At 49.4% G+C, this 21239-nt stretch overlaps 1 protein-coding gene and 1 long non-coding RNA gene across 2 annotated transcripts; both read right to left on the reverse strand.

The window, feature by feature from the left end:
- Positions 1-554: 554 nt before the first annotated feature.
- On the reverse strand, positions 555-2676 carry ANKRD9 (ankyrin repeat domain 9). The gene is made up of 2 exons (XM_041476352.1): positions 2538-2676; positions 555-2102 (listed from the first exon to the last, which is right to left on the reverse strand). Exon 2 carries the CDS (start codon positions 2050-2052, stop codon positions 1177-1179), a length of 876 nt encoding a protein of 291 aa, XP_041332286.1. The 5' UTR covers positions 2053-2102; positions 2538-2676; the 3' UTR covers positions 555-1176.
- Positions 2677-14355: 11679 nt separating this feature from the next.
- LOC121358286 lies at positions 14356-18903 on the reverse strand. The gene is made up of 3 exons (XR_005955852.1): positions 18682-18903; positions 18456-18577; positions 14356-14614 (listed from the first exon to the last, which is right to left on the reverse strand). It is a non-coding gene; the product is annotated as an uncharacterized LOC121358286 (long non-coding RNA).
- Between the last annotated feature and the right edge of the window lie 2336 nt (positions 18904-21239).

The following is a 21239-nucleotide window of genomic DNA, read 5'->3' on the forward strand; positions in this document are numbered from 1 at the left end:
GTGCCAGTTACACAGGGACTGCCCAGAATGCTGAAGAGTAAAGGCTGCAGAGTAAGGAACTGAAGCTGTACCCTTTGCTCAGTCAAAACAGAAGTGTTGGAAGCAGGACATTACCTCCAAAGGGCTTTTTGATCTGGAGCAGCTGTGAGGATGTTGTTTCTACCTTGGAGCATCTCAGATGGGATAGTTGGGGACAGTTTGGATACCTAAGCTACTCCTCTGGCACCCAGAGTGAACAATGAGACTGTCATGCTGCTCTCAGCTGAACCTGAGCCATCACACACTGATGGGGAGTGGCAGTGGAGTGGCCAGAATCCACTGAAAAAGCCATGGTCTAGGATCCTGGACCATTGTCACACCTCCTTACATCCCCCTGGGAACAGCAGGCTGGCTCTCCTGCTCTGTGCTACCTCCTCACCCTGCAGCAATCACACAGAGGGGCTGCAGGGTCCAGCCTGGCCAGGGCAGGTACATTTTTGGCCACAGCAACACATGTGCTCCATCTCTCTGCCTGACAACAAATACCTTGGCCCTCCAAGGAGAACACAGACAACTTTACAAGGAAGCCAACTGTTATTTATGCATATTTTAAAATACATTTTGTTCAGATGCACATCCTTGGCAGCCTTGTTTAGGGAAGTTGTAACAGTATCTGGCTTCTCTTTGGTCTTGTGTACAAGACGAGGAAGTTTTCATCTGTGCCTTTAAAAAAAACCCACATCTCTGCCAAGATGTATTAGGAGAGCTGTAAAAAAGGAGTCATCCTGTTCCAGGACGGCGAGGCTTATGTAACAGGGAAATCCTAACAAAAAGATACTCCCCCACCCTACACACCCTTTTCCAAGGCACATGCCACTCCAGGGTTTTCAGTTGCTTGTTTTGTATTTTGATCACATCTGCCACTGGTTTATTTAGATGTATTTACAAATATGTTCTTCCCCATACCCTCATTTGTACATGCCATAGAACATCTTTATAAAATGCAGCATGGCCCTCACCTCACCACAAGGATCTTTAAATAAAATATATTGTAAAGTGCCGGATACAATTCTTTTAAAAAATACTGTTCTCAGTAAAACAGATACTTGGCCACTGCATTAGCAGCTTTGTATAATGATACATTTTTAGCACAAGTCTGTTTCTGTCAGGTGAGCAGGAGGCTCCCATACCAGCCCTCTAGCTTTCCAGTTTCAAGTCCAAAGGCTTTAGAAAATGAGGCAGAGGCAGATTATCCAGAGCCTCTGGGAAGTGCTCAGGTGAAATGGTCCTGATCAAGACACGCATGGCTCCGACAAACAGCGATGGGGGAGCTAAGCCCACCAGGCACTGGAACCTGCTCTCTCCCAGGAGGTCCTGCCACTGCTGCCGGCTGTCCAAAAGCTGCTGTTTCATTGCAAACTTGAGGTCCTGAGGCACGAAGAAGAAGAGGCAGTCGAGGCAGAGGAGCTTGGCACGCATGTTAGCTGCCGGCGTGTGGGAGATCTGCTGCAGCAGGGTGTCGAGGGGGGTGTTCCCCGCGCTGTCCCGCAGGCAGGGCGCCGCGCCGTGCCCCAGCAGCAGCAGCAGGCACTCGGGCCGCACCAGCTCGCAGGCCATGTGCAGGGCCGTCTTGCCGCCCTCCACGCGGCTGCAGCCCTGGCGGTCCAGGTGGGCGGCTCTGTCACTCGGGGGCAAGGCTTGGATGGCCTTGAGGATTCGGAAGAGCACCCGGACGCGGTTGTAGCGCACGGCCATGGCCAGGTGCGGGGCCGACTGGCAGCAGCTGAAGCTTTGGCTGGGCACAGCCAGGGCGCTCTGCGGGAACTTAGTGAGCAGGTGCCGGGCGTAGGGCTGGTGGTCGTGCACCAGCGCGTAGAGCAGCGCCTCCGAGGGCGAGTACACGCTCACCTTGCCCCCGTCCTCCCAGTGGAAGACCTCCATGGTCCGCATGTCCTCCAGGAACCAGACGGGCAGCAGGTCCCTCACCGCCTGGTAGAAGGCGAAGGAGGATTTCTTGCACTGCTTCTGGGACTGGGCGCCGCAGCCGCCGACCCAGCGGACGCTCCAGGGCATGGCGAGCGGCCGGGCTCCGCCGGGGGCTGCCTCCCACCATCGGCCCGGACCTGCGGGAGCGGACGGGCGGTCAGTGCCGGGCGGCCGGGGCTCCCCGGGCTGCCTCCGGGGCTCGCGGGCTTGGCCTCCCCGCCGGCGCGGGGGACGGCGAGCCGGCGCGACATCCCGGTGCAGGAGACACCCGTACCCCGCAATCGCCATCCCTCCCTCTGTCCGTCCCTGCTCCCGCTGCACGGGACACCCGTGTCCCCGGTACAAGGAAACGGCCTCCCCTCAGCTCACAGGACGCCCATGTCCCTGGCGCACGGGCACCCGGTACGGGGAAACGGCCTCCCCGCGGTGCACTGGACACCCTCATTCCCGTGCACGGAGAGCCGCTACAGGGGAGCGGCCTCCCGGCAGTGCACAGGACGCCCATACCCCTGACGAACGGGGCCCGGTACACGGGAACGGCCTGTCTCCCTCCCCCCGCTGCCGGCGCTCACCTCCCCGCCGGTCCCGCGGTGCCGCCCGTGCCGTGTCCGCCGCAGTGGAGGGGCGGGAGGCGGGAGCGCCGCGCGCCGCCGCCGGGCCCTTTTATCGCCCCCCCGCCCGGGCGGTGAAGGTCGGTCAGGACCGGGGAACTGTCCGGCCAACGCCGATTGGCCGCCGCCCCGGCGCCCCGGCCGCCCATTGGCTGCGCCGGGAGGATGGGGCCCGGCGCCGGCGCGTGCGTCACGGAAGGCAAAGTTCCAAGAAACTTGGCTGAGGGCTCGGAGTCCCGCGGGGGCGGGGCGGGAATGCCGCGGGGCGGGGGCCGGGGCCATCGGGGCCCCGGGGGCATAGGGATCGGGGCTTGCAGGAGCAGGAGGTCACAGGGACATGGGTTCCTGAAGTATGGGGGTGTGGGGTCCCGGGGGTATGAAGTCCCAGGGATAGGGGGTCCCAGCAGTGCGGGGGTCTGACGTCCCAAAGGTATGGAGTCCAGGTACATGGTGTCCCGGGGTGTGGGGCCCTGGGGCTGAGGGATGCAGAGAGCAGAGGGCGCAGAATCCCGGGGGCATGGGGCCGTGAGTCTGGGCGGTCCGGGGCACAGCAGAGCCTGGACACATGGGTCAAGGGCACACGGTGTCTGGGCCACAGCGGGCCTGTGCCCAGCGGCTGTGGGACACCCGGCCTCCGGGGCGTGGGAGGCTGCAGACGTGCAGTGCCCGGGTACACGTGTGCCGGGGCAGGCGCTGTCACACCCCTGTGCCCGCCCTGGCAGGGCCCAGCCTGGCCTGTGCCAGTTCTTGGCCCCTGTGGGTGGCTCGGGCTGCGGCTTGGCACTGCGCTTCGGTCAGCGCACGTGTGTGCACATGTGCTTGTTGCTAAACTTGTGTCTCTGGGATGTCTCCAGAGAGTGACATTTGCCTGCAGCCATTCCCTCTGACAGGCACCTGTCAGGTTTAGGCTACAGAAGAGCAAGGAGATGGTCATGGCGTGGGGTGAGCCCAGCGCTACCCACAGCCCTGCACCAGGGGCTCCCCTTGGGCACCTGCAGTCCCTTGGCCCTAAAATGCATGTCACACACTGGGAAAGCAAGTGCTGGCATTACTGGGATCTGCTCTCTCATAAGGCCTCCTTACTGATAACAAATACTGGGATCTGCTCCATCCTTGACCCCCTGAGACCATTTCCGTCTTCCTCTGCGTGTTTGGCCCTAGTGTCTCCCCCTCTTGCAGCCATTGTCCTCTCAATCAGGAAGATCAGACTCTCTGGCATCTGCAGGTGGGCAATGCCAGTTACTGATGGGTTCACAGACCACAGCTCTGATTTCTCTGTCCTTGGAGTTGTCCCACTGCTGCTGTTTGCTGCTGGAATAGAGACACTTGTGCACACTGAGGGGGATCACCAGACAGGGGCTGAAATGCTTTGCTTCCCTGCAGCCCTCTCTGAGAAGCTACTCGGGGAAGCAGGAAGAGAGACCACATCACGCTACCAACTGTCCTGATGACCACGATGAGTAAGAAGCTGGCGAGGAACAGCCATCCCCTTTGTTGTGCCTCTTCTGAACCACCATTCAGCCAGGGAAACAATGCCTAAACTGTGCTTCCTTTGCTTTGTAACTTCCCTGCCAAGCAATGCTTACAGCAAACCCTGGGGATCCGTGTGAGGGGATGCAGGCAGGTGGGGGAGCTGGGCAGGATACTGTCACACTGACCGTCACACTCTTGCTGACCACATCTGAGGGAAGAGAATAGAAGAAGGATAACATCCACTGATCTGCTTTGCCGGAGAGAATTACGTCCAGCGTTTGTCAGCACAATTCGTCATCCGAGGATCCCTGCAGATCCACCACGGCTCCTGGCATCTTGGATGTCAGCCATGGCACAGAAAATCCTCTTTCACTGCTTGTTTCCGATTCCAGGTGAAAACCCATTAAAGGCAGCCGCCTCACCACTCCCTGCTACCACCAGGGCACTGACCTGTCAGTCACGTCCTATCACTGCAGCCATGGGATAATTTGTACCAAAGTGCAGGACCCAAAGAAATGGTTTAAAAATAGCTGCTTCAACAGCTCTTCCTTTCTGTCTGCCCGTGCCTTGCTGCCCATTGCTGATGGCAGTGGTACCCACCACATCTCTGTGTGCCTCCTGCTCTGGGGAATACCCTGATGAGAATCCCAAATCCTCTTCTAGCTGTGCTAGGACATTGCCTTCAATTTGGAATGTCCAGTGTGGTGATGTCAGGTTGCCCAGCCACTTCTACTCATCCTGCACATATGCCTGAGCAAGCCAAGTCAGGGCCCAAAGGCAAGGCATTAGCACAGTTGCAAAGCCAAACTGGCTTTTTTATAGGAAATTAGTGTCTTTGGTGTAGGAGTGGAACCATTATTCACAGGCCAAGCTCTCCTACAGAGGTGGTGGGAATGGTTACAACCATAGTGTGCTTTGGCCCCAGCAGTGGCTTAAAAATAGGCCAGAGCGTGCCAAGTCCTTTCAGCCTCGCAGCTGGTGGGTAACCCTTTGCATATTGTATTTGTCACATACATTTGAAGTGGGAGCCTGCCTGTAGGAAAGGCAGCCTGTCTGTGGGCTGCACTGGATTGCATTTGACCCCAAAATTGTTTGTAGGGTGCGGTGCTCAGCTCTAGTGATGTAACAAGACAGCCCAGAAACTTTTCTGATATATATATTTTTTTTGCACAGACCCATGATTTGCTTGTTTGCAGTCCAGCCTGGTTTTAATCACTTTGAATTAAGTAGCTGATCTTATTACCAATCTGACTATGAGAGGGCTTATCACAGGTTCCTTGGCACATGACAGAGATTACTCTATTTGTGCAGCCACATCCAAGTAACGTGACGTATTCTCTCAGAGCTATTTTCATCTTCACCCTCCTCTGGGATCTTGATCCTTTGGTTTCTCCAGCCAGTGACCAACTAAAACCTTCTTAATACTACAGAAACCCCAACTACGTAATTGGGCGAAGGGAAAAGCTCTGCCATTTCTTGTGGCAGACGTCATTTGCTTCCTAAGGCTTTCATTAAATTGAGGGCAGGATAATTTTGACATAATGAACCTGACTTTAATTAAAAGCAAAATAAAAATAGGCACTATCAGGGAGTACACTGAACATAGTCTAGTGCTGGGTTTGAGCATGAGATTGAAGACGGGCAAAGAGTACATCCCTCATTCTTGAATAGAGATAAAGGATACAGGGTTTACTCCAGTCCTTGCAAAGAATTCATGCATGGGTTTAACTCTGAACACTTACCAGTCTCCTCTGGAAAAAGACAGGCTCAGGACCAAAGGTCAGCAAAGTTTGAACAACAGCTCCAGATCCCTGGTGGGCTGGAGCAGCACAGCTGCCACTTCACTTTTAGCCTCTGGGATCTTCATCAACAAGTCAGAGAGAAATGTCTAATGTCCTGTTTAGCTAAAACTGCACATCTTCAGAGTGAAGTGAGGAATGAGGAGAGTCAGGGCTTTTGTGAAAGGGGCGCTGGGCTGGCATAGACACAGTGTATGTCCCCCTCTCACCACAGGTACATCACTGATCTTCAGTTTAATCTCTCTGCCACCAGCATCCCACCTGCACACGGGGTGCAGTAACGCTGCTTCGACCATCCTGTTTCACTGGTGTGTTTTTTAGATCAGGGATAATATGCAAGTACATTGTTCTGGTCCTTGGGGGTCTGGGCTTGGCGTGGGGAACCCTCTGCTCTACTGTGTTAGACACAGGACAGAGACTGGTCATCCTGTGCAGAGACACGGTGGCAGAGCTGCTGGCAGTCACTAGACAGGATTTGTTCTCCTTTGGTGAGGACATGCCATGTGAGGAGGTGTACGGCAGCCCCAGGCACTCTGTTCAGCTCTGATGAATAATAGCTGTTGCTGACACCTCGTGGAAGCCTCACACAAACATTTTCTCAGAAACCTTTCAGTTTCATTTCTTCTGCTGCTGGTTCCCCGATGAGCTTGTCCTTTTTTTCTGTCATCTCAGGGCCCTTGGCTGCCTGCAGCACCAGGGATGGGAAGGCAGCAAGGGAAGCTGCCTGGGGCTGCCTGATAAGGAGGAGTGCACATCTTCCTGCATGGTGGTGAGTGAGGGCTGTTCACCATGCGTGGTTGTTGCACATCAGATGTAGAGATGAGGGCATCTCTCTCCTATATCCTCCTGGGTCTGTGACACCTGGGTCATGTACCTGCCTTTTGTGTGTCTCTTTGCCCATCTCCATTTTTTAGGGGAGCATTTTCACAAGTAGCTGTCCTTTCATTTCAGAATGTCAAATCAGTTTGGAAAAGATACAGAAGTTTCTCCTGGAAAGTGCAAAAATATTTTCATTTGATAAAGAAGACAGCTGATTAGAGAGTCAGCAATGATCTGGGTTGGGGCAATGCTCCTGAGTCCCTTGCTGGAGTCATCAGACAACGTTGCCCTCTCCAGGGGAGGAGTCATGGCTTTGAACTATGCCCTGTTCTCATGAATCACCATTGCACTGTCTTGCATCCACATCTTCTTCCTCCTCTATCTTCATTTGTATTACAGTCGGTCTCTGCTTGCTTGACTTTGTGTGAATCACCATTTCACACTGAGCTAGAGCTACCCATAACCTTGGCTGCTCTGCTTTCTCTGCTGTGTTATAAGGGTCAGCTCCATCCTGATCCATGGCATGAAAGAAAAATCTGCTTTGGAAACAACAAAGTGAGCAAATCTTCTCTTGTTATTCTTGTTTCCTGCATGTTGCTGAGCAAATTCCAAAAATCTGCATACAAAATGGTTCTTGGTGGAGTAGGTTGCCCAGAGACCTTGAGGAGTCTCCTCCCCTGAAGATATTAAAAAGCTGCTGGACACAATCCAGATTAATGTGCTCCCAGGGACTCTGCTTGAGCAGGGAGGTTGGACTAGATGACCTCCAGTGGTCCCTTCCAACCTTACCCATTTTTGATTCTTGAGAGCCCAAGTGAAGCTCTAATACATTTTGTTTTGGAAAGGAAATCTCTCCCGTGGCTCTGTAGGAAGTATATAAGGGTGACTGCTGTCAGACATCAACTGGTGAGAGGCTGAATAAATGTCTCAGCTGGTGTCACGGATTTTTTGATGTTGCCCACCAGTGAGATTACCCAATTTTTAAGGCTTTGAAACTTATTTTTTTTTATTATTCTGATTCCTTGATAAAGTGGGCTGGCAGAGTGAACTGGGTAGAAAGGTGGTGAGCTCCTTCTGCTGCAGGTGTTTTGCAGGCCCTCAGGGATGCTCACAGGCTGTCATCAGTGTCCTCTTCACCTTGGCTGGGTTCACAGCCTACATCTCATTAAGCCTTAATTTTGGCACCTGTAATAAAAGAGCCACATTCATCCTTTTGGAAATTTAGGGAAATTCCCAGAGCTACATCAGAGATTAAATTTCATCCAGCATATTACAGAGGGAAGCTGAAAAATGTGCTTGGCCCTTAAAAGTGTACAGAGCACCTTTTGGGGAGCCTTTCTGTTTTGTAAGCAAGCGGTCAAGAGGGGTCAGAGAGCTCCTGGTGCCTGTGGACGATTTTGGCCTTCAGCTTGATGTTGGTTGTTAAAAATATTTTCCCAGATGTATTAATATGACCAGACTGGATTGCATCTGAGCTGAACATTGTGAGCCTGAGGCAGGACATAAATATAGAAGCAAAACAGGCTGACATAAGAGTCATCTGTCCTCTTCTACACAAGAAGTGAAGGGGAAAGAGAGGGAACTTATTCTGTTGCAATTTTTAGATACTTCCAGGAATTAGCCCGAGCCTCAGCGAGTGCCTGTAGGGGGTCCTGAGGCACAGAAGCCCCCACGTATCCCTCTCTCAGCCCCTGGTGTGCTGTGCCAGAGGATTGCACACTCAGCACATTTTTAACCCAGGCTTAGATCTGCCTAGACAAGGCCTGCAATCAGGAATGACTATTTGTTTGATGTGTTTGCCTAACAGGATTACCCTTATCGTAGTGATATAGCAACCTGGCCTTGGCAGAGCAACCCCCAAGGGCACAAGGGGTCATACCCTTGTGTCCATTGCCCCAGATATGCTCAGCATAGCTTGTCTCTTATTGTGCAATATCCACAATGCTTCAGTTGGCATTCAGTGCTGTGCTTTGGGAAAGAGCAGTTGTGCCAGGTACTGCTGCCTGCTGACATCACACTTGGCATTTCTCTCCCCACCTAAAAAAAAAAATCAATAATATTCAAAAGTTAGAATAATGATGCAATGTTTTATAATTAGAGAATAGGATGGCTTCCCCAGTGGGAATTGCTCTGAGCAAATGCCTGATTGAATTCCATGTGAATTTGTTGCCCTGGCTTCCTAAGAAGCAATGAATTGCCTGCCTTTTGTATTGTATATCATGAACATGCCTTAAAACCCTTACAAAATCATCTGCTTGTCTATAAAAGTATACCTGTGATTATTAAATTTTGCTACTTAAAATGTTCAAGGAAGGTTCAGGATGAAAGCTCAGTTTTCCTGTAGATAAGTATGATAAAGGTTTTGCTAAAGCAGAGCCTGGCTCCATTGGGGATCGGTACTCAGACTTATTCATTCCAGTTTCTGGCCAGGCTGGGGACACCTCCTTGTTCCTTGTTGGTGTCATTTTAACCCCAGCTCTTTTCAGGCTGGTGGATGTGAGCCTGTCCTCACCAGCTCCCAGGCTATTTGTGGAAGCAGAACCTCTCGCTCGCTATGTGCCACTTTCAAAACAAGCAGGATCCTCTGTTTATAATGTGCTATAATTGGCCTGAATGAAACCTGTGGTTCCCAGGACTGCTGTAGGGCCCAGGACTGCTGATGCAGCAGCACCCTAATTCCAAGCAATGCTCCTGAGAATGCCGAAATGGCTTTGCATAAAGCTGAGGGATGTGTAGGTACATAGTGTTAGCGGTATGTTCACAAGCTCCTGTTTCTGGAGCAGGCTGTACTTGTCAGGGCTGTGTTGATCCTCTTCTCTATGAGGTTTGGAGGAATGGAGCCTCCTTGGAGCAAAGCAGAGATATCCTCTTTTTGCAGCACTTCACTGTGTAGATGCTTAGGTTGCCATGGGGAACATTACCCTAACCATCCTTTTTTTTTTTCCCCCAAGGCATTTGTAGCTGGCATGTGAGTAGGGCTCTGTGACTCAGAAATTACCTATCCAACCATTGGGCCTAAATGGTTTGAGTTCACCTGTGATTAGTGTATATTTAATTTTGGTGACATGTGTGGCTGTTGAGACCCTGCTGTTCAGCATGGAACTGTTCTGACCTTGTAGCTCATTGCAGGACAAGCTCCTGTCTAAGATAAAGCAAAGCACTCCCCTCACTTTTGTTTAGAGGCTGGTACATACAGTATAATGCTCACCCAAAAGTTGCATTTGATCTGGCTTTGCTGTAAGAAACCCCTCTGCTATTTCAGCTCTAAAACACAATAGATATATGGCCAAGCAGAAAGATTAAAAAAGAACTGGCTAATGCTTTGTGTGTCTTAAAAGACTTATTTTTATTCCCATTTGTTCATTCTTTCTGCTCTTGGCTGCTGCTGGGTCTGTTGAAATAACAAACAGGGATGAAGAAAGAGGGCAGCTCTGTCGTGAGCTTCCTTCAGAGGGAAGCGGCTGCGGTGCAGCAGTTAACTCCACCGGCGGCTGCAGCCTCCGCAGCTCTGCCGCCAGCAACCCAACGGGAAACCCGTCCTGTTCTTTGAGAAAAGATTGGATTATCACTCAAAAGCCTTTCTGCTGCAGAGTGTTGTTCAGAAAGAGTCTGTCTTTTGCTTTGTAAAAAAGTGGTCAGAAATCTTCCAGTGCTGCATGCAGCTGTTCTGCTGCCAAGAAAACCTCCCGGGCCTGGATGAGGCCTCTGCAATATTTCCGGTTTCTCTGTAATTACTTTCTAATTAAATTTTCAAATCCAAGTACAATCAGGAGGTTAAACCATAGCGAGTTCATAGTAGGGTCTTTCAATTTACTTTTTCTAAGTCAGTAGCTATCCCCTATGTAGAGGTGATAGATAATTTTGTGAATATAAAGGTGCTTAAAATCAGGGTAGCAATGCCTTTTACCCGATGGATTTAGCACTAGCATAATTTCATGCACTCTCCATTTGGAAGCACTGCTTTTGCATAGAAATTGTTGTAACTGCCTGATCAGATTTGTCCATTAGTATGTTTACTCATGGCTTATTAAGTGGCTGGGGCATTAGGGTCCAAGCTTCCTTTGCCAGGATATTCCTCTACTCCTCCACATGCAGTTTAGGGAAATGAGAGGACTGATGTTTCCAAGGTGTTGCAAGAGTTTTATGATGCCTCCACTGCAGAAAACAGAAATAAATAAAGGTCTAAAAAGATGGTGTAAAGCAATTGAGAGATGGGATATATGACAAAAATGAGTAAATAGGGAAGCTGAGAAACAACTGAACTCAGCTGCTAAGCACTGCACAAAGGTCAGCTTGCTCCCTGCCACCACCTGCAGGGGCCCCAGTGGTCTCCTCCCCTTTGGCTCTGCTCCCTGGACCTCTCCTATAGCCCTGCTTGGATACTGGGACCAGGACAGGCTGACTGGGCTCACCATTGCAGGGCTGCCTGCAGTGGAGCAGCCACTGTTGAGGTGAACAGAGAGTTTGGAGCACATGCAGGTTTTTTTACTGCAGAAAGATGTGAAGCAAACTTGGACAAAGTTCTTGGGCTCCCTCAGACTTTTTTGCAGAGCTGTGGATAGAGCCCATCCTGGTCACCCATCCCATCTGTGTACCCCACACTTGCCAACACGGTCTGTCACCAAGAGGGGCTGTTCTGTGGCTCTTGGGAGTGCTGCTGTTCAGCAGCTCACTCAGAGCTGAGTACAGCATCACCTGCTGAAGCACCCAACAGTGCCAGTGGGAATTACAGTCATGCTGAGAAGCTTTGTAGCAGACAGACAGACAGAATTACTCAGACTCACCTCTTCACATCTCTGTTTTGTTGCTGTCAGCCTCTAGCCTCGCTCTCCTGCCCCCAAACTGGAGATGGCCGAATAGGAAGTGCCTGTGTCCTGGTTTACAGCCAGGTGTTTCAGCTTAAACCACTGAAGAAAGTGGGTCTGGGATAATATCCCAGTGTGATAAAGGGAGGTAAGCCTTGGAGTAAGGTCTGTGCTTGGGAGAGGTAATGCTGTGGGGTTGGGTTTTTTAAATGATGTCAGCATTTGAGATCCCTTAGACTTGTGTTTTGGTTAAGCCCACAAGAAAATAAAAGTTCATTTGAGTTTACCCTGGAAACCTGGCTGCTGTCTCTGAGGCACAAATGCTCCTGGAGACAGCCTGCTCTTGCAATTCATGTATTCTGTGAAGCAGAAAGAAAAACATATTGGCCAGGGTTCAAGCACCTTTCTTGGTTGTCTTGGTGATAAGTGCCTGATGAAAGTTCAAGGTCTCTGCTTGCTTGTATAGAATAAAAGCAGCTATGCTTAAGTTACTGCTGGCATCCATGGTCTTCCAGAGGGTGTTGATCTGTTGTTCCCAGTGTCTGGGCTGTTCTTGGTGAGTGAGACAATGTTGTGTTGTGAGGGTTGTGGTTTGTCCTGTGTCAGAGGTGACCTTTCAGTCTGTGGCATGCAGCAGTGGCTGTGTCATGGCAAACATTTGCAGTAAGCTGGATGCTCCCTCTGAGGGGCTGGGGCTTTGTGGAAGGAGTATGGGATGGTGGCACAAGCCCACTGCAGTTGGCAGCCGCTGCAATGGTCCCTGGAAGCAAGCCAAAGGTAGCTGCTGTGTTAGCACAATCATTAGGCTTCAGAGTTGACAACACGTGGAGATGTAAAGGCAAGGGGAGCCTCCTTGGCACTGCCACTTCCAGCGTTTTCTTGTCTGGGGAAGAAGGGACTGGTTCTCTGATGCTTGGTTTGTGCTCTGAGAGACTCAAGTGTGTTTGAGGGCAGATTTTTTAGCAGAAGTGTGAGGATGGTGGTGGGGGGAGAGGTGAGGCAAGGTCAGAGCAGCGGGATGTGACGTTCAGGTTTTCTCTCAGGGCTCCAGGAGGCTGAAACAGATGTCAGAAGCTCAACTCCTTGGTCACCTGCAGTGACTCAAGAGCTGCATTTACTCTGCTGCCTTCAGCCCCTGCTCTCACGGGGCTTCCCCAGCTCCATCTGCCTGACACCATGGGCAACTTCCCAAAGCTGGAACCTCAACTGCCTTCGTTTCTGCCCAGTTAGTCATTTCCCACTTATAAACAAACATTTTGGAGACACCAGAGAAACTGAGCCACCAAGAGGACAAAGTTCTGTTGCTTTTAAAATAGCTCATTCACCAGTGAGTTTTACTGCACAGCAGCTCAGCCACCGCTGAACTGAAACATACAGGCAACAGGAAAATGTGCTACTGGGGCAGGCCAGTCATCAAGTTGACTTTCATTTAAAGTGTTGTAGTTGAGGTGGCTTTGTCCTGAGATTTGTTTTAATCTGTCTTGAGACATCTCCTTCTTCCTTATATGCAGAGGTTTTCTGGGTTCTTCTGAGGACGCTTGCATTGGCAGTGCAATAGAGATCTGAGGCGTGGTTGTTGCTGCAAACTAAAGTCAAACAATCCCCCTCAATCCTTGAAAAAAGAGGAATCTGCTCACCCATGTTTAACTGCTTCCTGGCTTCTGCACTTCTCTAACCTTCATTCCCACTTGTGACCTGCCCATAGGTGTGTGCTCACACTTTCCTCCCACTGACCCGGCCAGGGCATCGTGCGCCTGCTGTGTGGTTCCACACTGACGTGGTTCTTGAAAATCCAGTGTGACTGAGGGCATGCACAGCTTGGAGGTGAATCATTGCCAAGTCTCATGGAGCATTACCCAGCAGTGCTGGAAGTGGCCCCAGGGATCAACACTCTTGCAAATGATCAGCCAGCCCCTTCCTCACAGAGGTCCTTATAGGAAAATGTTTGTCTAAAGTGGAAAACTTTTTCCAAAAAAATCCCAGAGAGAGGGATAAATAAGCAAAAAACCAGTGGGAAATGTTTAAATCAATTTTAAACAACATAGTGGGCATTTTAGTTGAGAGACTTATTCTTGTCTTATTAAAAAAAAAAAAATCCAAATGTAATTATTTACCTAAAAGCTGTATCATGAGGGGTGGATGCTGCCAGCCTGCAGGGCTGAGCCAGAGCTCCAGATCCCACTGTTCCTGCTCTGTGCACAGGCTTTGGGCTGGCACAGGCACAGTGCTCCTTCCTGCCCGCCACCAGCCTGCTAAACACGGCCGGCTTGTGCTCAAGCTTAGCACAAGCTCGGTCAGGCACCTGATAAATCGAAACCAAACCCAAGTGCCTTTGGCTGCTGAGGATGGAGCTGCTGTCAGTTTGTTTTTCTCGGCTCAGCAGTTTCCCCTGAGATCTCCATCAACAAATCGATGCTGGGTGTGGCACTGCCCTGCCTCAGCTCCTCTCCCGGGAGCTGTGTGTGTCCTCAGGCCGGCCCTGAGGGACGTGTGGCCACCCACGGCCGCCCGGGGCTGGCTCAGCCCGGAGCTCCGCTCCCGTCGGGGCTGCCGGGAGTCAGTGCGGAGCACAGCGAGTGCCAAGCGCTCCCTGGACTGGGACACACACCGGGCTGCCGTGAGAGCGCTGTGCCACTGTTACATAAGCCTTTGGGGTTTCCTCTGCACTTCATTTGGGGTTTGCTGCACTTCATGAAGAGCCAGAATTTTATATTTTCTGCTGGACTTCCCCCTCTGCAGTGAGCCTGACTCTGTGCCTATGAGGCAAATACAACTTTTCCGTTTGGGTATTTCCAGTGACATTGGTCAGGCACAAAAATCTTGTCATCTGAAGGAACAATTTTGGCTATCTTACCCCAAATGTCAGATTCTTTCTTTTTACAAATAATTTTAATTTTTAGGACTCTTTTCCCTAAACTGTTTAAAGCTAGGAAAAGCCCCAGAAGCTGTAATGCAGTCGGGACCCGATACAAATCAGCAGGGCTCTTCCTGCGGGCATTTCGGCCAAAGCTGACTCGCGGTGCCTGCTCCAACTTGCGGCAGCCGCGAGTGCATCAGCAGCCAAAGGTTCCCCCCTGCAGCACAGTGACAGCTACTGCAGGTGCCCCATCAGCTGGAGCTCATTTATCCACGAGGACTTTTCCTGTAAAAAAAAAAAAAAAAAAAAAAAAAAAAGCATCTTGTGCTGCTAAAATCCAGAGAAAATTCTACTGACTTCAGCAAAAGCAGATGGGATTGTTAACGCCATGACGGAATTGGCAATTATTGGCACTATTTTTCCTTTGTGAGACCCAGTCTGGGGAGTTTCCCAGGGAGATATGTTGGGCCACAGGTCATGATATAATGACTACATCCACGGGTCAAAATTTTGCTCCTCACCCATGATGAGGCATGAAGAAAAAATGGGCTAAAACTTTATGTGGTTCAGGGGACAACTGAAAAATTCATAGTGAAATGTGCTGAGAGACAACACCACAGTGCAAGGACAGGGCTAAGAATCAAACTGTTGGAGGCAGTGGGGTTTTTTTGGGGAGAATTTTGGTTGATTCTCTGTTCTGGTAACACCCCCTCTTCTGGGTGCACCCGGGACTGATGGATCTTCCCATGGTCCAGCCCCACCACTCTTGTTATCTCATGGGCATCTGTGACAGTGCTTGCCAAAGCTTTTGGGCTTGCCGTTGCTTCAAGCTCTAGCCAAATTTAAGCAAATGCAACTAAATGTACTACACAGAGGTCACAGATGAAATACACTTTCTAACTTTACCTGGTTAGATCCTTTTCTAAAGGAAAATGGAACTCCTGAAAAACGTGCTGGCCTTGTGCATCACTGACACCAAGACCATCCACATGAGTATATATTGACCTGCCCCATTTTATGGATGCAGTGGGCCTTGGCCAGCAGTTGGCAGAGGCTCATAAAGCAGTTGGGGTGCTTTGTTCCCCTCTTGCATGCACACACAGACCCCCTGAGCTCTTAGCCACAGCCCTCAGTGTAGCACAGACTGTGTTTTCTCATGTGAAATTCAATAAATTCAGCATTTTCAGGACCTCAGTATAATCAGGGTTTTCAATCTTCTCCTTCATTGCCTTCTAATATACCCTCCTGACAATTAACTCTGTGTGTTGGGAGAACGCCAAATGCAGGGTAAAAGACTTCGTTTTTCTTTCCCATAATTAAATGTCGTGTTCGCTGCTGTCTTTCCCACTCGATTAAGTGTCCGTGTATGGTCTAAAATGCTCTTTGGTGAATTAGCATAAAGTCTGTCAGGATTTCAACCAACATTCTCCCTCCCACTGCATCTGTGCAGCTCACAAAGGGCAGTGTTGGCCGGTGGTGGGGGCCTGGAGACGAGTTTACTGCAACTCTGAAAAAATGACTTGCAAACCTCTCCCTGATCTCACTCCATGCTGCAGGCCAATTGGGGCAGCTAGCTGATTAGAGTATTTTTTTAAAATTACATCTAAAGGACATAATGGAGAAATAGTCCCCAAGCTGGGCTCTGGCAACATCTACATCATTGCATGTGATGGCAAAAAATATAATCGGTTGTCAGTGACTAATAGATGTGTGAGTTATGGGCTGCGAGGTGAAATAGCAACTTTTCACCAGTTCAGGATGAGCTGGAAGTGAGATGATGACTGAGGTCCTCAGCACAAGACGAGCAGTGTGGTTATCCTGGTTGGCAGCCCTGTCCTAGGGAATGGCCACTTTCCCTAAGAAGCATTCCCTGGAGCCAGTGCACTTTTTGCCCCCTTCCCCAGGGCTGCTCTGTGCCACCCAGTTCGAGTCTGTTAACCCAGCACTAAACATCCCATGTGCCACTCTGCACATATTTTAAATACCTCCAGGGACAGTGACTCCACCACTTCCCTGGGCAGCCTGTTCTGTGCAGTACCTTCCCTGGGCAGCTTGATCACCATTTCAGTGAAGAAATTTTTCCTCATATCCAATCTAAACTTCCTGGCACAACTTGAAGCTGTTTTCTCTTGTCCTATTGCTTGTTTCTTTAATTTTCATAATTCTTCAACCTTCACAACTTCTGGTTTGTTACCAAGGCCAGAAGCAGTCTCTGATATGGGACAATGGCTCATTATAAGTTGGGAAAAGACTTAGTGGTGAGGGGAACAGAGCTGGCATATAAACCTGGAATGTGACAGTGAGTCCCAGGCCCTCCTTGTCCAGAGATACCTCTGCTCCCTGAGAAGGGATTACACTGGGTGGAATCTCATTCTCCTGCTGTTTCCCCAACTCCTCCTGCAGTTCTCTCCGTGTCCTTTGGATAAACAGCTGCAGAAAGGGAGCCTTTGTTTCCAGAAGCGTTGGGGAATGGCTCGTGGTGGTACAGATAACCCTGCCTGTTGAGGAGAGGCTGCAATACAACTGGGAGGGTACACAATGAATTATTCACCAGCTGTTTCCTCTCCTTTCAAGACATTTTCTGTAAAAACAGGGGTTGGAAGTGGTGCCTGTGAGATATGCAATCAACAACACAGAAGGAGTTTGAGCTTTTGGCTTGCTGGGTACTCAGACTGTCCGTCACAAGGAACTGGTTTGTGCAAATCTGTGTCTGGACCTCCATGATGTTTGGCTGCAGGTGACCCATAAATGTGTTTTCTTGTTCTCTGAATGCCTGCTGAAGGCCTGAAAATCTGATTTACAGAAGTGCCAGGTGCCTGCAGCTTTGACAGATGTTGGTAGGAGTGATGCTTTAAACACACAGAGAGAGGCACAAGCAGGAAGCCCCGAGAGCCCTTGACTGGGCTCTTGGGGCTTCCTGTTTGGGGCCCTGGCTGTTTGCAGCCTCTCCTTTGCCTGGTCTAGTCCCTAAGGAGGGGACAACAACAGCCCCTCCCTCCTCGGGCTGCAGATAGAGATGCTCTCACCTTGGTGAGCACTGGGTTGCATTGGTGAGCTGCAGTGGAAAAAAGCCCATGAGAAAAAATACATGACAGCCCCTCCCTCCTCGGGTTGCAGATAGAGGAGATGCTCTCGCCTTGGTGAGCACTGGGTTGCATTGGTGAGCTGCAGTGGAAAAAAGCCCATGAGAAAAAATACAGGTCCCCACATCTGAGTCCAGCACTGGGAAAAAGCAATTGCCTAAGATGTGAATAAAAGGCATTGTTGGTTTGTTTGGGTTTTTTTTCCTTTTCTTCAACCTGGCTATTCAAACTGCCATGAAAAATAGGTCCATTCTTTTCTTTTATAACCTCTTACAAGGTCTCAATTTTAGCCTCCACTCCCCAGAGCCCATAAAATAAATGGGGAGAAACACCATAAAAATGAACAAAATCCCAAACCATAGCTAGTTCATATTCTGAGTGTATTGGTAAATGTGTATTAAGGAAAATCCCTCATCTTACATAAATATGTAATTGTTTATAAATCCATAACTAATTTTAAGCTATTTGAAACAGCCTTATAGTAGAATGACCTTCTAGAAATTGAAGGGGGTGCCAGATGACTGCACTAAAGGACAGGAACAGATTAGATGTGACATACCTCTGTTTTAATATATTTGAAAAATTTTTCCCAGAAAAATTACAGGTTAGAAAAGAGGTAAAATTGCTCATTTATTTAATGTTTTTGGCTTTAAGTAATAAGAATATTTTCCCCCTAGGAGGTCAGCGCCCTGCCATACCCAGGAACTGAGGATTTAACCAGGAATCAGCTGGTCAGGCCACCTTCCTCTCCTGCTGTCACTTTTTAGCAGTGGGTACTCAGCCTGCTTTCTGCCATCACCTCCACCTCTACAGGGCAACAGCACAGATGTGAAAGAGGTTATTGGGAAAGGACAGTATCTCCTTGTACTGCCTTGCTTTATACAAATAAGAGCTATCTCAGAGCTGGAAAACAGTCTAATGTGCCTGCAGTTCCAAGGGAAACACATGGCAGGAGAAACAGAGGAACAGACATGAAAACAAATGGACACACACATTGTGTTTCTGTTTCTCATGCTGAATATTGATGCACAGTGCAGCCAAACCTGATCCCCTGGGCCTGGATGCAGGGGAGGAGAAGTGCTTCCCAGTCTGCAGGGTCACGTGCTGACAAGGTCTGGGCATCAGGTTGAGGCTTGCCCAGCCATTTCCCAGCCCTAGCCAGGTCCTACTCCAAGAAAATAAGAGCAAGGTTAAGTTCTGCATCGTCCTTCAGCATTGCCCCCAGCTGAGGAGCATCCTTCACAGGTGCCCTCCTGTTCCCAAGTGTACCTTTGTCATGAAACCAGAGGATGACTCCAGGCTTTCCCCAATCTGCCTGGGGAGAGAGGAAATGGGATCCTGTCTCCTAAGGGAAGAACAGCTGGAGGTGGAAAGAAGTTTCCTAAGGTGGAAACAGCTGAAGTGGTAAGAAGAAAATATATCCCTGTCCTATCTGTGCCTGGGCTCCAGCAGTGACTCCCTCTCTAAGTGCTTTGGAGGGGACTTAAAACATTGCTGCCTCTTTGGTGGAGACTGAGCTGGCCCCAGAGTGGGGCTGAGCCTGTGCTGCTGCTACGGGTGGGTGCACGATGACAACCCACATGATTACATTCCCAGCAGTGGGTACAGTGAAGTGCTGCCAGATGATGACACCTCACACGGTCCCAGGGATGCTTTTAGATTCATCTATTAATAGGTCCCTGTGTTTTCTCTTCTGGAAACATAAATATGTATCCCCAAATGCTCCCGATTGTCACATGCCTGGAAGTTGGTAAATTGGTGTCTGATTTCAGATCTGTCCAATGTAAGGCTCTGTGATTGATCAGCATGTCCTGAGCCGTCCCCGCCTCACTCCTGTGCCAAAATCCTGGGAGCGTGTGCTCATCACAGTGACAGGCTGGGAACAATCTGAGGAGGAAAGCTGCAGGAGCTGGGTCAGTCCTGGAGCAGGCTAGCATAACTTCAGCTGATTTGAATGTGAATTACACTCGTTTAGGCCAGGCCTGGAATTTGCCCCTGGCATGGGCTGGCTCTCTGCAGCTTCACTAAACCAGTTTGTTTTTGACCCAAAATGCTGTCCGTGGGAAAAGAGCTGAGCAAAAGCAAATCGTGGTGCCAGCCTCAGTTGCGACTTTGCCTATGAAAAATGTAACTAATATGAGCAATCCTTACTTCTTGTGATCTTAGATTTTAACTCTTTTTTAGAAATTGCAGTAGTTAATGAGTGCATACAAATGTGTGTGCATGGGATGCAAACACATAAACTCCCACCCATGACATACTGAATCAGCCAGTATTTAGAATTAGACATTCTAAATACTGGCTGATTCAAGTATAAGTGTTTTGTTTCTGGATTTAAGCTTCCTCCAGATTCAGTAATTTTGGAGTGGAGATTTTGTCACACTGTACTGCTGAGATGCTCAATGCAAATGTCGGGTTAGATCTGGCTGCTGACAGTTTATTGGGTGATTTGTGTTCTGGGCTTTGTCACATGGTTCCTTCTCTGAAGCCAAAAGTCTCTCTGGGGTCTGGACTAGCTGAGCTACTGGTTTGGGATACATGGGTATATTGGCAGGGCTCCCTTCAGATCAGAGATCAGCATTTCCACCTTCCCAAAAGGTCACTTTGTAGCATCTTTTCGCTGTTGAGTGACTAAATTAAAGTGTTCAACCTAGTGGCACTACAGGAGGGACATCAGTGACCCCACTGATGGAAACACATTTGCACAGGTGTGTTTAAGACCAAGTACAGTGAAATGTCTATCAAGAAGATATTTCCAAGTGATGACAAATTCAATCTGCCAGACAAGAGCCACCCTGAACCATCCACAGGTGGTGGGACGATATCACCGTGCCCAGCACTGCCTTTCCATCCTTTGGCAACACGAAAATCACCCAGGGTGAGCTGCTGCCTCATGGACCTGCCAGCTTCAAATGTCACCCTGAGCCATTATCTGATACAAATGCAGCTCTTCCTGGGATCAAAGAAAGCCACCTGCATTGAAATGGACTCATCCAGAGCTTTGACTCTGTGCCCCCTGCTCCAGGCAGGACAGCCACCCCCAGGAGTGACAGAGGACACAGCTATGCCCTGCAGAGGTCATGCTTTACTCCAGGTGGAAATGGCATTTCTGGGCACCCTCTGGCCTCTTTTAAAAGTCCTAATAATTTAAAGTCCCACATTTGGCTAAGGTAAAACAATTTGCAATTCTAGTCACTCACATGAGAATTATTTTAGGATAAAGAGCAGAGGCATTTGCAGTCTGGTGAGACACTCCTCACAAGTATTAATTTGGTCTTGTTGCTGGGGGGACTTTCTGGAGAAAGGAATGGTGAGGAGAAAAAAAAAAAAAAGAAAGCAGAGGAGGAAACTGGAAAGTGAAGGTCATGTCTTCCCTGTCTGGAGATGGTCTTTACCAATGGTGGTGAACTGTCCTTGTCTAGATCTCTGTGCCTGGGTACAGAAGGGGAAAGAACAGCAGTTTGGGCCCTAAAAATGCAGAAATAGGAGATATTTTGCTTTCTTTCTGCTCACAGAGAGTCACTCAAACATCTACTGCAGTGCAGAGCAAAAAGTGCAGAGCAAAATATGGCAATAGTGATCCAACTGCTTATCGAGAAGTCAACTAATTTGGTAGCAGACTGTTTGTGTAGTGTAATCCCATGTTAGCCTTGAAAATGCTAAATCAGGATTGAAATCAAGATTTTTCTCACTACTGGATTTAGTTTAGCCTTTCCAAATGGTATAATACAGCAGAATGCTGCCTTTATTGGAGCTGTTATATTTCATCCCATTTTATTTCCTTGTTTGTTTTGAGTAGTCAAGGACTTTCCAACAGAATATCTTTG

The sequence above is a fragment of the Pyrgilauda ruficollis genome, unplaced genomic scaffold, assembly GCF_017590135.1.
Source record: "Pyrgilauda ruficollis isolate IOZ18807 unplaced genomic scaffold, ASM1759013v1 scaffold38, whole genome shotgun sequence".
NCBI lineage: Eukaryota > Metazoa > Chordata > Aves > Passeriformes > Passeridae > Pyrgilauda > Pyrgilauda ruficollis.

Excerpts from the sequence above, each read along its gene's own strand:
- ANKRD9 (XM_041476352.1), bottom strand. The coding sequence starts at position 2,052 with ATGCCCTGGAGCGTCCGCTGGGTCGGCGGCTGCGGCGCCCAGTCCCAG.